Raw genomic sequence first — 16,068 nt, 5'->3', positions numbered from 1 at the left:
GTAGACGTGCAACTGTCCCCCAGCAAATTCAATTTCATTTCAGACCGTCTTTGTGTTTCTCTCCTATTCCTCAACACATGTATTTCATCGTTCTTATCACTCTGGAGTGGAGTGTCGGAACAGATTGTCTGGCAGTGGATGAGATATATTTAACAGGCATTTTTCAAAGCTGATGTGCTTGAAGCAGGAAAAATGGGCAGGGAGTTGTAACAGCCAGACAACCTCTGGTCAGAGCATCTCCAAAACAGGAAGTCTTGTGGGGTGTTCCTGGTATGCACTGAATTAGTACCTACCAAATGTGGTTTAATCATCAACCGTCTAAGAACCTCTTTCGTCCAACTAGGGACCATGGAGACCAGTGGTGACTGTTGTATTTATTCACATTTTTTACAACTTTGGTTGGACCTCCAGTCAACATACACACACATGTTCACACACTACACCGAGGGGAACAGCAATTAGCCTAAACTACATGTCTTTAGACGTTGGGAAGAAACTGGATTAACCGAGAATCAAACTCAGACTCTGGAGGTGCAAGATGACAACGCTAACTACTAAGCCACTGTGCCACCAAATGTGGTTCAATGAAGGACAAACAGTGAACTGGTGACAGAGTCATGAGTGCCCAAGGCTCAATGATGCACATGGAGAGCAGACACTAGGCCATCTGTTCCACTACCACATAAAAGCTGCTATATCACAAATTGCTGAAAAGGTTATTGCTGACTATGATAGGAAGGTTTCAGAACTAACCGGCCATTGTAGTTTGTTATGTATTGGGCTGCATAGCCATATTCCAGACACAGGGCCCATGCTGACCCCTGTCTACCGTAGAAATTGCCTTCAATGGGCATGTGAGCATCAGAACTGGACTATGAAGCAATGGAAGCAGGTGGTCTGGTCTTACTAATAGTGTTTTTATATGGACACCAGGCCATGGCAAGAAGACAAGCCAGCAGAGGAAGTAGGATTGTCTGCACAATGTCCTGCTGGGAAAACTGGGGTTCTGGCATTCATGTACAGTAGATGTTACTGGACATATGTCACATACCTAAATATTGTTGAAGATAAAATGCACCCCTTCATGCCAATGGTATTTACTAATAGCAGTGGCTACTTTCAGCAGGTTAATGCTTCCTGACCGATTGTAAATACCATTCAGGAATGGTTTAAGGAATATGACAAAGAGTTCAAATTATTTATTAAATTCAAATTTTATTTGTCACATACACAGTTATACACAGTACAGTATTTAGTAAAATGCTTAAACGACCGCCCGAGACCTTAAAAATGTAAAAGAAAATAAAAAATAAATAAAAAATAAACAGTTAACAAGAAATAAATATAACAAAATCTAAAAAACTTAAAAAAATATATAAGAAATATAAAAACTTATCTATCCAATGAGAGAAAATATAAAGATAATTTTAAATGGAAATAAGTGGAAATGGCCAGGATGTGTGCAAATATGCATGTATGTGTAGATGTCCATGGGTTATAAATGTCCATAATCTGTGCAAAAGTGCAAATGTGCATGAATGTGCAATGTGCAATGTACCATGAATGTCCGGGGTATGTACAACTATGCATAAGTGTCAATTACTGTGTAGTGTGCAAAAATGCAGAGAGGTTTAGTCTTGTAAAATGTCTATAACTGTGAAATGGGCAATGTGCAAAGATGCAGAGATTGTTTAGTCCTGAGAATTGATCTGGTTGAGAAACCATATCACTTGTAGGAAGGAGCTCCTCCTCAGTCTCTTTGTGTTGGCCTTAAGAGAGCGGAATCGCTTTCCTGACCGCAACAGAGAGAACAGTCTATTGCTGGGGTGGCTTCACGATCTTCCTGGCCTTGGTCCAGCACCTCTTGCTGTAGATCGAGTGCAGGTTAGGGAGCTCGGTTCGGATGATGCACTTAGCTGAATGCACCACCCTGGGTAGAGCACGTCCGTCCTGCATGGTGCTGTTCCCAAACCAGGTTAAGATGTTTCCCATCAGGATGCTATCTATGGTGCAGGAGTAAAAGTTCCTGAGCACCTTAGAGGCAAGTCTGAAGTCTCTCACTTCCTTGAGTTTACATGGTCTCAAAATTCCCATAATCTCAATCTAATAGTTTATTCACCTCATTTTAAATTTCCTATGTCTGTTGACTAAGTCCATGTTATTAGTTAAAAATAGTAACTTGAGGTAGCACTATGAAACCAAACATAACCACTTCTGATTGTCTTACTTACAGCCATAATAATTGTTTTTTTTAATTATTTAAAGGTTTTGCATCGATTTGAGTTTTAAGAAGTAGGACCACAGGGATCAGTGGAGATTTGGTGTTGAAATGAAATCCCAGGACAACACTATTTGAAGTATTCCTATGCGTCTTATGTATAATAAATGTCTTGGTAGGGTAATATAGAATTGTAAAGGTCATGCACCCGGTTGGAGATTCTCATATGCATGTCCACCAACAAGGCAGCACTGTCAGTCTTCTTAATTGCACTGCACAGTATACTGACTACGGCGTTGAATTGGCACCCTGTCCAGGGTGTACCCCGCCTCATGCCCTAAGCCTCCTGGGATAGGCTTCAGGTCCCTGTGACCCTGAATACAGGAAAAAGCGGTATAGAAGATGAGTGAGTGAGTATACCGACTACTGAAATAAGATCTGATTTATATAAATGTTTGGATTACTTTAAAAATGTTTAGAAGACATTAATGTGAATGATGGTAATTATCACTGCATTCAATAGATGCTTAGTTAGTTGGTGAATAGAATTCTAAGCAGGACTAGGGCTCTGTCTGGTCAAAAAAAAAAAATCATCACTTCCAAATGGTCAAATTATATTCTGCATCAAGAGAAGAAAACAAACACTTATTCATCGCTTAATCCTATTTACTGGGTGGTGAGGGCCTATCCCAGGAAACTTAGAGCACAAGATGGGGACAATCCATTGCAGTGTAAACACATGCTTCACACACAACAGGCAATTTAGGAACACAAATTAGCCCAATCTGCATGTCCTTGGACTGAGGAAGGAAACCCACCAAGCACGAGGAGAACATGCAAACTCTATGCACACCGAGACGGGAATCGAACCTGGCTCAGGAATCAAGCCTTGTAGGACCCTGTAGGTGCAAGGTGACTATGCTAACTCTAAGCAGCTGTGTCCCCGCAACGAAAACAACTAAAAAGACATTTGAAATTCCTGGAATCTCAAGATTAATTTCAGATTTTCAGATTAAGAACTGTCCTACACCTTATTAAAATAATGCATCTGGACAGACTTTTTTTAAAAATGCAAAGATAGCTGGAGGCAGATTTGCACCCATCATGCATTTGGCCCACTGTACAAACCTCTGGAAAAAAAAAGTTTTGTTATAAAGCAGTGGTATGATCTGGGGTTAAGACTAAAGCTGTTAAAGAGTAGTTCTGGAAGCATGAGGAATCAATTTTCCACATGAATTAGAAACCACATTGTGTGCTGGAATCAAAGCTAAACATGGTCAAATGAATTATTATTAATATTGCCAGAAGGTGTGTGCACGTGCAATTGTATTTGCAACATTGGTGAAAACATTTGGAATACAAGGCAAATTTATTTGGAAAGATATTACAATTTACTGTGTTAAAAAAGGTATCTATCTTAAAAATGAGGACGCAAAGTGACTGTTATTTTATAAAACATTGGGTTTGCCAGAAGTATACAGGATTATACAAGAACATTTACCTAAATATTTAAATCTCGTAAAACATACAGGTTTTTACAGATATACAGCAGCATCTGAAAATAACTCCATAAATTGCATGCTCTTATTTGACCTCCATCACCTGACAGAACAAGGCATCTGTTGGCAAATGATTATCATACAGGTAATGTAGATGATCTATATTATCATACAGATAGGTGCAATACAGAATAGCCACATATTTTACAATGAATATACAATACATTAATTGAGACATGTTAAGAAAATTAACTTAACATGGTTTTTCTCTCGTTTCTATATCATACTACAAATTAGACCCCTGTTTTGCTCAGTTCTCTTTGACATATTAAATGTGAAATTAAATTTTGAAAAATTAAGTATTTTAAGGATACCATACCATATGATATTAGTCTTGCAAAACAGAACATAAAGAAAACAACAGTGCTCCAAAACCCTTAAGTAATGATGATTATTTGGTCAAAGCATTACAGTTGTCCTCCAAAATATATTTTACAACTATAAGTCTAACAAACAACAAGAAAGAAACTTCACACATACAGGCCATATAAGGCATCATTTATAATTTCATTTTAAAGCATCACTATGATTTATTACTTTGCAGAGCAATTTTATAGAGGTTAAATTAGAGGAATCCAACTATAGTGAAAGCGCTATTACTATAACTCAAATAATAAATCAGGACTTCTACACAAACTCAGGAATTTAACATAAAGGGATTGCATCTGTGCCCACTCTTAGTTTTCGTATCAAAGCCAATCTTAAAAAGCCCATTCATGAAAGCCTCCGATTTCAAAACCCTACTGTGATGGTCTCTGACTGTTATCGTTTCTCCATGCAACAGCAGTCTGATTTCAACACTGCTGAGACCTTTTATGTAAACATGGATATTAACCAAACTGTCATGGCAAATTTATTTACTTCAGCATTTTGGTGGCTTGTGAACATTTTCATTATGTTCTTTGTCTTTATGACACTTGAACTGCTATCTTAAAAACAGCATGATATTTCAGCAAAATTTTCAAAAACATTTGTCTGCCAAAAACAGTACTGAGTTTAAAGAATGCTATAACCTGTCTCATAAATTACATTTATCTAACCTTAGGCCAAGTATGTATGTCATCATTGCTAAAGATCACATGCTGGTGAAAGCTGGTGTGTACTCTTATTAACAGACAAGGAGAATGATGCACAAGTGCACATTTAAATGAAAGATGATCATAAAAGAGGATATGTGGACATCATCCTTCAAAAGCTGTTAATTGCATTTTTGAAATGGGTATGTAGTGAGTTGCTGCTGAGCTGGATGCCGGTCACAAAACATCCTCAACACCAGGCGATTTCAGGGTATGACCATACAGGAAGCAATATGAATTTACAAAAGAGGCTGTTGGTAATAGGCCGTCTGCTGTTGCTGGCCTGGATGGGGAGGAGGTGCCACTGGATAAGTGGGTTGTGGCATATTAGTATTAGCATTCTGATAAGCTGACATGTCCATAGCCATCTGTGGGTAAGTGCCAGGAGCAAGGGCTTGGTTCATATATGCTGCACCTAAACCGCTGCAAGTAGAATGCAAACCAGAATTTTAGTAAAATATGCCACAAGATATTTTACTAGCAATATTATTCTTAGCTAAGCTAATGATACACTTTAACCAAATATTTAAAGCTTCAAGATAGTTGAATGTTTAAGAAGATACCTGATGTATGGAGGCTGTGCTGGTTGATTGGGGGCTGTAGAGTTCATGGTGGGGGGCAGTGAGCAGAGGGGGGCAGCTTGGTCTGAGCCCAAACTGTATCCTTGTGGGATGCCACTAGGTATGTAAACCCCTGAGGGCTGGCCTGGGTAACCCTAAATATAGTTGGAGAAAAAAAAATAAAAAAATTAAATATAACTATATAAAGTTAGTCTTATAAATCCTAAACAGCACATACATAATACAGCCAAAAGTTTGTGGATAACTAATTAACTCAATCATACAGTATGAGAGCTTTTCTTAACCAGTTGCCAATAACTGTCTACCTTGTTTCACCTTAAGTAATACCAAAGTTATGTTCATACTGCAGGCAAAACCGACCAATATCAGATGTACTTACCAAATCAGATTTTTTTGTTGTTGTGACCTATAGCTGACATTCGTCTTAACAGTTAATGCTCCTAAACTTACCTACATGTGCAAAGTAACAACAGGTCATGAGTTGAGTTCAAGTTTGTTGAGACCTTCTTTACATTGTGTCCTTAGTTTCATTCAGTTTTGCTTTAAACCTTTAGCTTTTCTTTGGCACTACACTCAGGTTCCCTTATGGCCGAAGGCAGACATTTCTTTTGAGACCACTTCAAACATGAATTAGTTGCAATATATGCCTTCTAAATTTGCTTGTACTTTTTTGGTACAGCAACATCACCAAACATGTCAGTGATGTCACTGCTATTTAAGTAGAAGAGCACAACAATGTGCATGCATGTGTGCCGCAGACAGTTTTAGCAGAACTGTATTACCTACAACTAATTTTTATTGCTGTTTTTTACAACTTTTAATTGTGTAGCTGTTTTAAATAAATGAAAACATGGCCTCATTCTTATTAATTTTAGCTACCAACACAACTATGGTGCTGAACAGCTACCAACAAGTTTTTATGTTGAATGCTTTCTTGCAAGTTATTTAACCCACAAACTGAGTCGTGAATCAATCTAAACACCTAAAAAGTTTAAATTAGACATTCCATTTATATTTATTGCTATTCTTTCTCCTTACTTGGAAAAAAGAGGCGGAGCATTATTCCGGCTCTTGCGGTATCACTAGAACTAGGTCTGGTACCTTGTCACAACAGTGAAATTATTTTTCCTCAACATCCTCCATTTTTCCAAGTGTGAAATTGCACCGCATGTTGAGGTAGATTGATGTAAAAGTCATATGAATTGAGATTTGACTGTTCAGACTGAACAAAGACCTGATCTGATTGAAGACGACATTTAAAAGTGGCCCAAATCAGAATGACGAAGATCAGATACGTGAAGGAGACAGCCACGAGCAGCTAAATTCTATCTTTGTGGATAGCTCAAGAGGGGCTTGGTAGAAGGTTGCTAGGACAACAGCTTTCACAAAAGTCTGCCAAAGATCAATGAACTCCCCAAACATTATCTCATCACCCGTTAATATGACATTTATATGGCTTTGACATTGGTATACACCCAGCTCTACTTGTTCTTTAGCACCAGATGATAAACAGTCACACCAGGTATCAACTTGTCTTACTATCATGAGAGAACAGGGGCAAATAGTTTAAACATGAGGTCATGAAAAATGTCTCATCAACCTAGTTAATCCTGTAACACATTCAAACATTACCATTAGATTAGCTCCTCATAAATATCACCTGTAAAGGTACCGATTGATGACAAACTGGCCTGCACAAACCCCAGTACACTCACTCTTTTTAGATTATTTGTTTATGATATTAAAAAGGGTCTGGAATACAGCTAATCTCTTCTGGCATGCACTGTGATATAGCTGCTGCTAATGCTTCCAAATGACTTGTCGATAGAAGGCCAATTCCTTTTTTTTTTTTTTTAGAAATGTTTTGAAGACCAAAAGATGACTATGAGACAACAGCTCATAAATTAATCTTTAATTAACCAATACTTACATCTAAACCATTTAAAACTTAACATTTGTTTGAATTCATCTATTTTTCAATTAATCATAACTACTTGAATACATGACATATGTTTTCTGGTGTGTTCAATTACTGTGACTATATAAAAATCCATATCTCTAAACTGTACATTTGATCCCTGGTTGTATTCTGTTAAGACTGTGTTTATGTTACAAAAGGTAAACCAACATGAGGACCAAAGAGCTGTCTATGGGGGGAAGAAAGCCATTTAAAAGCTGAGAACTGAGAGTAAACCAATCAGAGCCAGTGCATAAGGATTGAGCATAGCCAATACAACAACTTAAAATGAGAGCAGTTTATGATAGAAACATGGTGAGAGCTTTAAAAAAAAATTGAGGCAACATCACTATTTAAAGTAGGCTTTGAGAGCAGAAATATAGATGTGATACCAAAACATGCAAACCACTCATAAGCAGTATGAGTCAAATAAGACTCATCAGTCAGATGGCCTGACTGGAATTATAAAAAAAAGAAATACAGAAGACATCCTGGAATTGAGATTAACCTCTACCAGAATGTGGGGAAAGAAAGCATTGTGTTCGGTTTGAAACATACTAGCTCATCTGTAATGCATAATGGAGGAAACGTCATGGCTTGCATGGCTGTTTAGGGAAACACGCTCACTTTTCTTTATTGATGATGTAATTCATTATGGTAGCAGCAGAACAAATTCCATTCTGTAAAACCTTTCTGTAAATCTAATTAAAAGGAGCTTTATTTCATCTTGCAGCATAACAATGCCCCAAAACACACTGCCAACACAATGAACAACGTGATCAGAGGAAGTTGACGTGAAAGGTTTAAGACTAGCCAAGTCAGTTAATAAAAAAATGAAAGAAAAAAAAAAACAAAAAACTAAATGAATACTAGCTTAAGGTCTCCTGAAGTGCAGTCTGAAGGAAGAAACTCAAATCACAAAGAACAATTGAAAGAAGATGCAGTACAAGTCTGGAAAAGCATCACACAAAAAAATGCAACAGTCTGGTGACGCCAGTTGGTCACTGGCTTGATGTTACTCAGCGAGGAATATGCAACCAAATATTCTGTAATTTACTTTAAAGCATATGTTCCTATACTTTTGCTTACCTAAATCCTGTACTGTTGGCTACCAGATATGCAATTGTCTAAGTTGTTTACCATATCTAGATGTAAGCACTAGAAAATAAAAGATACAGTTCTGAAGATCATCTCAGATTCATTGTCTGATCCCAAACTCAAATATCTCACGTGTACAGCAAATACAAAAGAAGTGGCATTGCCATTCCAATGATTTCAGGGAAAAAAAGGGTACTGTATTAAACGTTCTACTCTTTCTTTAGTTGGCTGTAAGCAGTAAAACCTTAATGCTCATTGTTAGGTCAGACATTCCAAACCACCTGCTCATTATAGCCTGCAAGTTTGTTACATGGCTCGCGCCTGATGATGAAATAAGCTACATACATTATTTGTCTTGTAAAATCTCAAAATCAGATTTTTTTTTCATTGTACTTCTTGTTCTTGGACTTCTTGTTATTGTTTTGTACTATATTATAATATAATTCTAGTGCTCTTGGCATTGCACTGGAATGTCTTCTCTGAGCTTATACCAGCTGATTATTAGCCTTACCTGAAGGTCACTCTGGACAAAAACAATTAAATATATGGACTGTAATTCAGAACAGAATGAGAAAGAGTAAAGTAAGGATGTACAGTATGTGTTTGTGCACATTACCTGCATTGCTACAGCAGGAGGGGCAGCTGAATATGTCCCCTGAGGAGTTGTCATCTTTGAGTATGCCGAGTACATAGGAGCCTCGTTCATTAATTGATTATAAAGCTCCAGGGCTTCTAGTACCTTCACGTTCAGCTCGGACAACTCTGAGTGCTTCCTATCAAGAGCAGAAATTAATTGGTCATTAATATGAGGTCTTCTGATAGACTATATGACTTGTGCTGATTTTTCTTTTTTTACAAACCTGTCAATCTCCTGTAATTTTTCATCTATTAGTGGATTCATCTGTGCACATTCAGCTACAATGGAGGGGGGGGGGGAACAAATCAGTATCAGTTAAAAAAAAAACACAACAAACAAACCAAAAAAAATAAAAAACACTTAAAGTACATATGTAGTAAACATGGTAAGTTTTAAGATTACTAAGTTCTAAGATTTTACCCTCCAACATGATCAGCTCAGAGCTGTCAGGTTTAGAGTCAGCCGGGTCTGTGTTCTGAAGTAAATACAAAGTTCTATCCATCTTTTCCTATAAAAAAACATTTACAGAAAAGTATTTCATTAGTATCTAAGTAATTAACATTATATTTGCTGCTTAAAAAATATTTACATGCCAGTAAACAGGGTGAATATTGCTCAACCACTGTATTTTTAAGTTACCTCATCTATGTGCACTGGTTCTGGCTCTGCTTTAGCTTCCACTGTGGGCTCCTCGGGGACTGGTGTGTTTTCGACGTAAGTGACTACAGAAAAGAGCAATTATGAAGATTTACTATAACAGTCCAAGTAGTTATGGCGTTTAACATTACATTAGAACACTTAAGCACGTGTCTTACCTGGTTCTGGATCTGCATTTAGATTAGTTGTGACAAAGTTAGATGGAAACAGTCCAACGCCTCTGTGATTCTCTCCTTTCCACCAATTTGGATCACTGTTGATTAGGAAGGTGGTACAAATTAGTTTGAACAGAAATTAATTATGACGTGTGTTTTAAATAGTGTGGATATTCTCTCATTTTCTTTAATTTATTACTATTTTTGGTACTATCTTCTCCACCTTGTCTTGCATGTTAAACTGTCAAAATAAGTGTGGAAGTATATACCTGTCATCCAGGACAAGGACAACCTCACCAGCCTTAAAGGTGAGTTCATTGTCCTCTGCTGCTTCGAAGTCGTAGAGAGCACGGACCTTTCGTGTATCTTTTATGTCGTTGGTATTGAATGGTGGGTCAGCTGCCACCATAAGTGGTCGTGTTTCTACTTGTTGCTTTTGCTCTTGTAAGGATAGCTCAATGGCTGCACAGAACAATTCACAATGCCTTTTAGCATTTCAGTGATAATTCAACATTATTAACAGTAAAATGCACAAAAAGTCCAGGTAACTTTAACAATAAAGTATATATTAGTCTTTGAAAATTAAGTAATATATTCCTCCTAAAATAAAAATTGCAAGCATGGATGTCACCTTTGGCCAGGTCATCATCATCAGGGGCTCGGCTGGTGACCGTGGTGCTGCTGGACTTGCTAGTCTGCAATAAACAAAAATCAATAACGCAAAAGCTTACCTACAGTATTTCACCAAATAGAAAGGCGCATGGCAGTGTAGTTCATAGTATGTATGACCAATACAAAAATCCTACAGCACTCGCATGTTTATGGTCTCTACAAAGCTGCAGTGGTATAATCAATAGATATTCGGTTAATAAAAGGGGAAATGCCCACTGTGCTCTTTAACCCAGAGAAACAGTAGACGCTTAGTAATAGTCTGCCACATGTCTCAACAAAATGAAAGAGGACAAAGATGCCTTGTGGTGTCACTATGACAAATATGTGGAAGTAAATCCCTTTGTAAACTCTCAGCTGTCATGCTCACATGGTTTATCACTGGTCAACAAAACCTACTGTTTCTGCTCTCTAAAAAACATAAAGGTTAACATTATTTATATATAATTTATATTATAAAGCGGTCTCTACCCATGTTACAGATTTGTCAGTGGAACGACTGCTGCTGTATTTCCATTATGGTTTATATGAGGAAATTAAAAATTAATGACTTCTGCAAAGCGGACCCGAATAAAAGTGTTTCTATATCAAGATCAAATCGCGGAAAGTGCTATAAAAGCTCTAAGACTAAGGAGGTGTGAAACATAAATTTTTAATAATTTTGATCAGATTAAATGATTATATGTTACAAAAATGGTGATGTTTGAAAATCAGAAATGATTTTGATAGGTACTAAAAAAAATGCTGAATGCTGCCTTCAGTGAGGATGTAGATAAGCACCTTTAAACCTGAGGAGGGGAAAGTTACTCCTTCTTCCTTCAGAGATTTGATGGTGGCACCAATGAGGCTGAGTTGTGGATCTTTCTGGAACTCCTCAGCCCAATCCACCATCATGCCTTTGAGCTTCTCACACACTTTAGGGTGCACCTGAGATTGGACAAGAGCAAAATGGTCTAAATTTACTGCACACAAATTTAACTTTTAAATTAGTAGCAATAAAATGCAGAGAGAAACCAATGCCTTACTTTGTTCAAGACAGTTCGTACTTCGCTGGCAAAATCTCTGGAGCAGATTTCTAGATGGAAGATTTTTCCACTGTTTGCAACGCAAGCACCAAGCAACTAAAGTGGGAAGAATTATAAAGGGAAAGAATTAATATATTAATATATAGCATATTTATGGAAAGATTTACAGGTGTAAACTTGTACATAAAATTAAAAAGTATTACTTTATGAACTGGAAGTTTTTTTTTGTACCTAGTCAATTTTAAATATTCTAAAAATATTGGTAATTATTTAAACTTATAATTGAATGGAAAACCTATGGCAATAAGATCCAGCTAATTTCATTTCAGGAAGAAGTAAAGGAAGGCTTAAAATAAAGTAAAAAAAATTACATCTTTGCAGGCTGCGACAGCACAGTGACTCAGATTGAGTGGTCAGACATTGATCACTGCCACTTCCAGTGCTCTGCAGTACAGCTATAAATCCACAAAATGGGGGGAGCCCACCACCACTGTGATAATGTTAGAAACTGAAGTTGTGTAATCTGTATAAATATAAAATATATAAAATCTATATAAATAAAAAACTAGCTGGACCATCTTCCTGCACCATAAGTAAAATCACTGATCAGTAAAAGCAATGTTATGACCAGTTATGTGCCAGACTTAATAATCTACTTTACAATAAGCTACTAATATGGTATTTACTCAATGTAAACAAACACCTACACCAATTTGTTTATTTAATCAGGGACCGCACACTAAGCATTGTTCCCACGAACATGGACCATATAGGAGAAGGCTACTTTGCCACCTACACTGGTAGGCCTAATATCAAAGAGATATTATTTACAAAATCTAAACAGAATATTTTTACTGGGATTAGTTAATTTTGACAGTTGAAATAACAGAGATAATGTTTTATAAGTGAATTTCAACAAGCTGGAGTGTTAAAACAAAAATCTGTATCCGATCTAATTTTTCGATTTGCCCATCTGTGATTCCCTCTTTGATTACCGAAAATTTGGCTGACTACAAAAGAAGTTCATCTTTTTACAAACAAGGCATAAGATACTCAACCTTCATTTCTATTATTTATTTGTGTGCACGTGTGTGTGTGTGTGTGTGTATATATATATATATATATATATATATATATATATATATATATATATAGAGAGAGAGAGAGAGAGAGAGAGAGTTTGGCTGACAGAAAGACAAACAGACATATTTGTAGGCTTCAACCTGAAATAACAATTTCACTGATTACTATACATTAAAGCTGATCAGCTTATTTTTAGCTTTACCCTTTTAACTATTACTACAATCTCTATTCCCGTCACAGATGGGTCCTTCAGTTAGTTCCCAATAAATAAATATTGTACTCACTGTCAGTGCTTGCATGGCCACATGAGGAACCTTATGGTTGACTCTCTTCATGATTGACCTGAGACAATCCTTTGCTCTAGAAAGAAAATATAAATTAAATAAAATACTTAAAAGTCACAGATGAATATTGTACTGTACAGTGACAAAAAATGGACTATGATAAAGTCCGACACTAAAGTAAAAATTCTTAACAAAAAGTAAATATAAAGAACAAACAAAAAATGGATTAAAGATTTGTTTTAGTTTCATGGTGTGACAAATTTTGTCGGTTACACTTTTCCTTACCCATTAGGAGTTGTCCCAACTCGGTCGCAGATATCCATAATGAGGCTCCAGTCTTCTGTTGTGTTGTTTTCGTTAGTTACTTTTTCTAGAAACACAAAAATAATCAATTAAATACACAAGGTATTTAGACACAATTTGTCAAAACAGGACATCTGAATAGCTTGTACGTTACCGCATTAATGAAAAAAGATTGCAAAAAAGTTTTAAAATAAAGGATAGTCAAAATTAATCAGCATTTGCAAACTAGAAGTTAATTAAGTTCTCGGTCACTGGAAACATCATTTTCAATTTATTTTTACACAAGGTAAATTATTATTTTTTTTTTTCATTAAATAAAATTTTTGTATTACCTTTAAGCCTGCACTATTAGCACATTCTTAGTTACCATTAATATTCATAACCACCTGAGCATAAAAAAATATATAATTTTCCACTAATTTTTAAAGGTTTACTAACAGACAACATCACAGGTGCTGTAAAGAAAACGCCCTTGCTAAAACAAATAGTTCATTCATCAGCAAACCTCACACATAAACGTATATGTATTTGTCACAGAAAACACTGCTCTGAACAGTTCTAAGACACTTTATGAAAACCAAATGTTTGACAGAATAAATGATCGTATGTGTACTCTGCGCACAATAAAATTAAATCATAAACAATTAAAAAACAAACAAAAAAATACATAGTAAAACTAATATATGGACGTTTAAGTTAAAACTTTGGTTATTTGTGGCCATAAATAAATCAGTGTAGTGTAAGAGGAAACACTGGACTGTGCCGGTACGTAGAATTGTTTCCTGACAAGGAAGCATGTATCTGGTATTTGACTAAAACATTATTGTTAACATGTCCAAGTATCAGTTAAGAAGATTTCTGAAAATTACACAATTATAGATGTGCACCCCTTAATAACATTCAATGCAATTTTAAATTTGAATGCAGGTGTTTTTATATATATTTGGATGGCTGTACTTTTCACATAGTCATTTTAGCTGATATCTGATTATCGCAATTTAAACTGATGAGACCTATAACCATTTCACTGTGACATGTATCTCCCCGAATACACAAACAAAACATAAAAAAAGGACACTAAGCTAGAATTTTAGGAATTAAATTCAGACTGGTTTTTACTAGAAAATATAAATTAGAAATATTGAGGTTTATTATTAGCATTTCGTACTGTGTATGACTGTGTATGTGACAAATAAAATTTGAATTTAGCAGAAAAATCAGCCAAAGAAATAAGACCCTGATTCCTCTGCATCTGTGATCAACACAAACTGTTTAATTAAATTTGCAACAAAAGTTAATTAATAATAAATAAATAAATAAATAAAAAAAAGACTTAACCAGCCAAGTATGAAAAAACATACAGTATTCTGATAACAAAAGACTAAACTATATATGATAAATGAATAAGATAAACCCTAACAGGAAATCCTAAGTTATTATTATTGCCCATGACTTTATAACCTTACGAAAACAGTCTATTTAGATATCAGGCCCGGAAACTATAAGATGTAGTAGAGATTTTACAGAAGTAACATTACAGAAGTGAACAGAGTGATCTGTTAGACCGGCCGGCTCGTGATGACGTCACAAAGTTACGGTCTGTAAATAATTAATTATTAGCTCAGCCCTTATACCTTGAGATAACATGAGCACTGCTGGTTGGGGCCTTATTTATTTATTTATTTACTTACTTACTTATTTACCTATTTAGAGCAGTTGAGTATTTTATATTTTACAATATAAACACAAAAATAGTTAACGTTAGTTCATAATCTGCCTGTTAACAGAAACAGGATTTAACCAGCAACTGAGTGACAAAGCAACAAGTTACTTAACAGGAAAAACAATCTATATTTTTAAATACATTTTTAAAACGTTACTACTAATACTACAACGCGTAAAAGCATACACAACAACTGTCTTAATTAAGGCAATAAAACCAATGTAAGATGAATATTAAAGGATGTGTGTTTGTTCTGTCTGAGGCACAGGACCACAGCTGGTATGCGGATATGACATACGCCATGTTGTGTCAAAGCACTGGCAGCGATTTATCTCTGAATAACAGCGTTAATTATATTTTAATATAATAACTCAAATACATTTCTGTGAGCTTTAAGAGTCGAATTCCTCATTTTTTCGAGAAACTGTCACTAAGCGCTCGGCAGCTTGCTAATTCAGTTAGCAGGCTAACTCAATACTGAGCTAAGCTAACACACAGACCAGACATTCCCACTCACCAACATCCTGGTCGAAAGGGTTTTGCCCAAACAACGGCATTTTGATTCTGTTTTCCGTCGAAACACCTTCCTTATACCGTGTTTTAATCGTTACCACTCAAAAGCTAACACAATTTAGGTAGAATTTCTGTCATCCATTAAATTCTAGATGCACTTTCAACACTTGCTCTTCCGTCAACTTAACTAGCTGTCCTCATAAACTGCCTGAAAACAAAAGACACACTCACTATTCATGCTTAACACAAAAAAACGTAGTAATCGAGATTATTTTATATGCTCTTATTAAATATGTGACGGTCCGCTTTTAATTCGTTTTTCCCCCTTAAGGGCGTTGCTGATATTTTAAACAGGCATGAATAATAAAGCCTTATAACTGTTTCGCTGTATATACTGCCACCTAGCGTATGCCATATGTATTGTCGTTTATTTCTCACAACAACAATAAAAAAAAACATTGTTGTGACTGTTGGGGCGTTTTGCTGAATTATTTGGATATTAAATTACACGTTTATTTTTAACGTCTTTT

At 35.9% G+C, this 16,068-nt stretch overlaps 1 protein-coding gene across 1 annotated transcript; it reads right to left on the bottom strand.

Moving 5' to 3' along the window:
• Positions 1–4,234: 4,234 nt before the first annotated feature.
• Positions 4,235–15,755, bottom strand: stam2 (signal transducing adaptor molecule (SH3 domain and ITAM motif) 2). Its single transcript, XM_053497088.1, has 14 exons — positions 15,543–15,755; positions 13,285–13,369; positions 13,000–13,075; positions 11,633–11,728; positions 11,388–11,534; positions 10,570–10,633; positions 10,208–10,400; positions 9,942–10,036; positions 9,766–9,848; positions 9,547–9,634; positions 9,350–9,404; positions 9,106–9,262; positions 5,417–5,568; positions 4,235–5,276 (listed from the first exon to the last, which is right to left on the bottom strand). The coding sequence occupies exons 1-14, from the start codon at positions 15,580–15,582 to the stop codon at positions 5,093–5,095; spliced, it is 1,515 nt and encodes a 504-aa protein (XP_053353063.1). The 5' UTR covers positions 15,583–15,755; the 3' UTR covers positions 4,235–5,092.
• Between the last annotated feature and the right edge of the window lie 313 nt (positions 15,756–16,068).

Source organism: Clarias gariepinus, chromosome 5, assembly GCF_024256425.1.
Source record: "Clarias gariepinus isolate MV-2021 ecotype Netherlands chromosome 5, CGAR_prim_01v2, whole genome shotgun sequence".
Classification (NCBI taxonomy): domain Eukaryota; kingdom Metazoa; phylum Chordata; class Actinopteri; order Siluriformes; family Clariidae; genus Clarias; species Clarias gariepinus.
The sequence above is the reverse complement of the archived record's forward strand: the minus strand, read 5'-3'. Positions and strand labels throughout refer to the sequence as shown.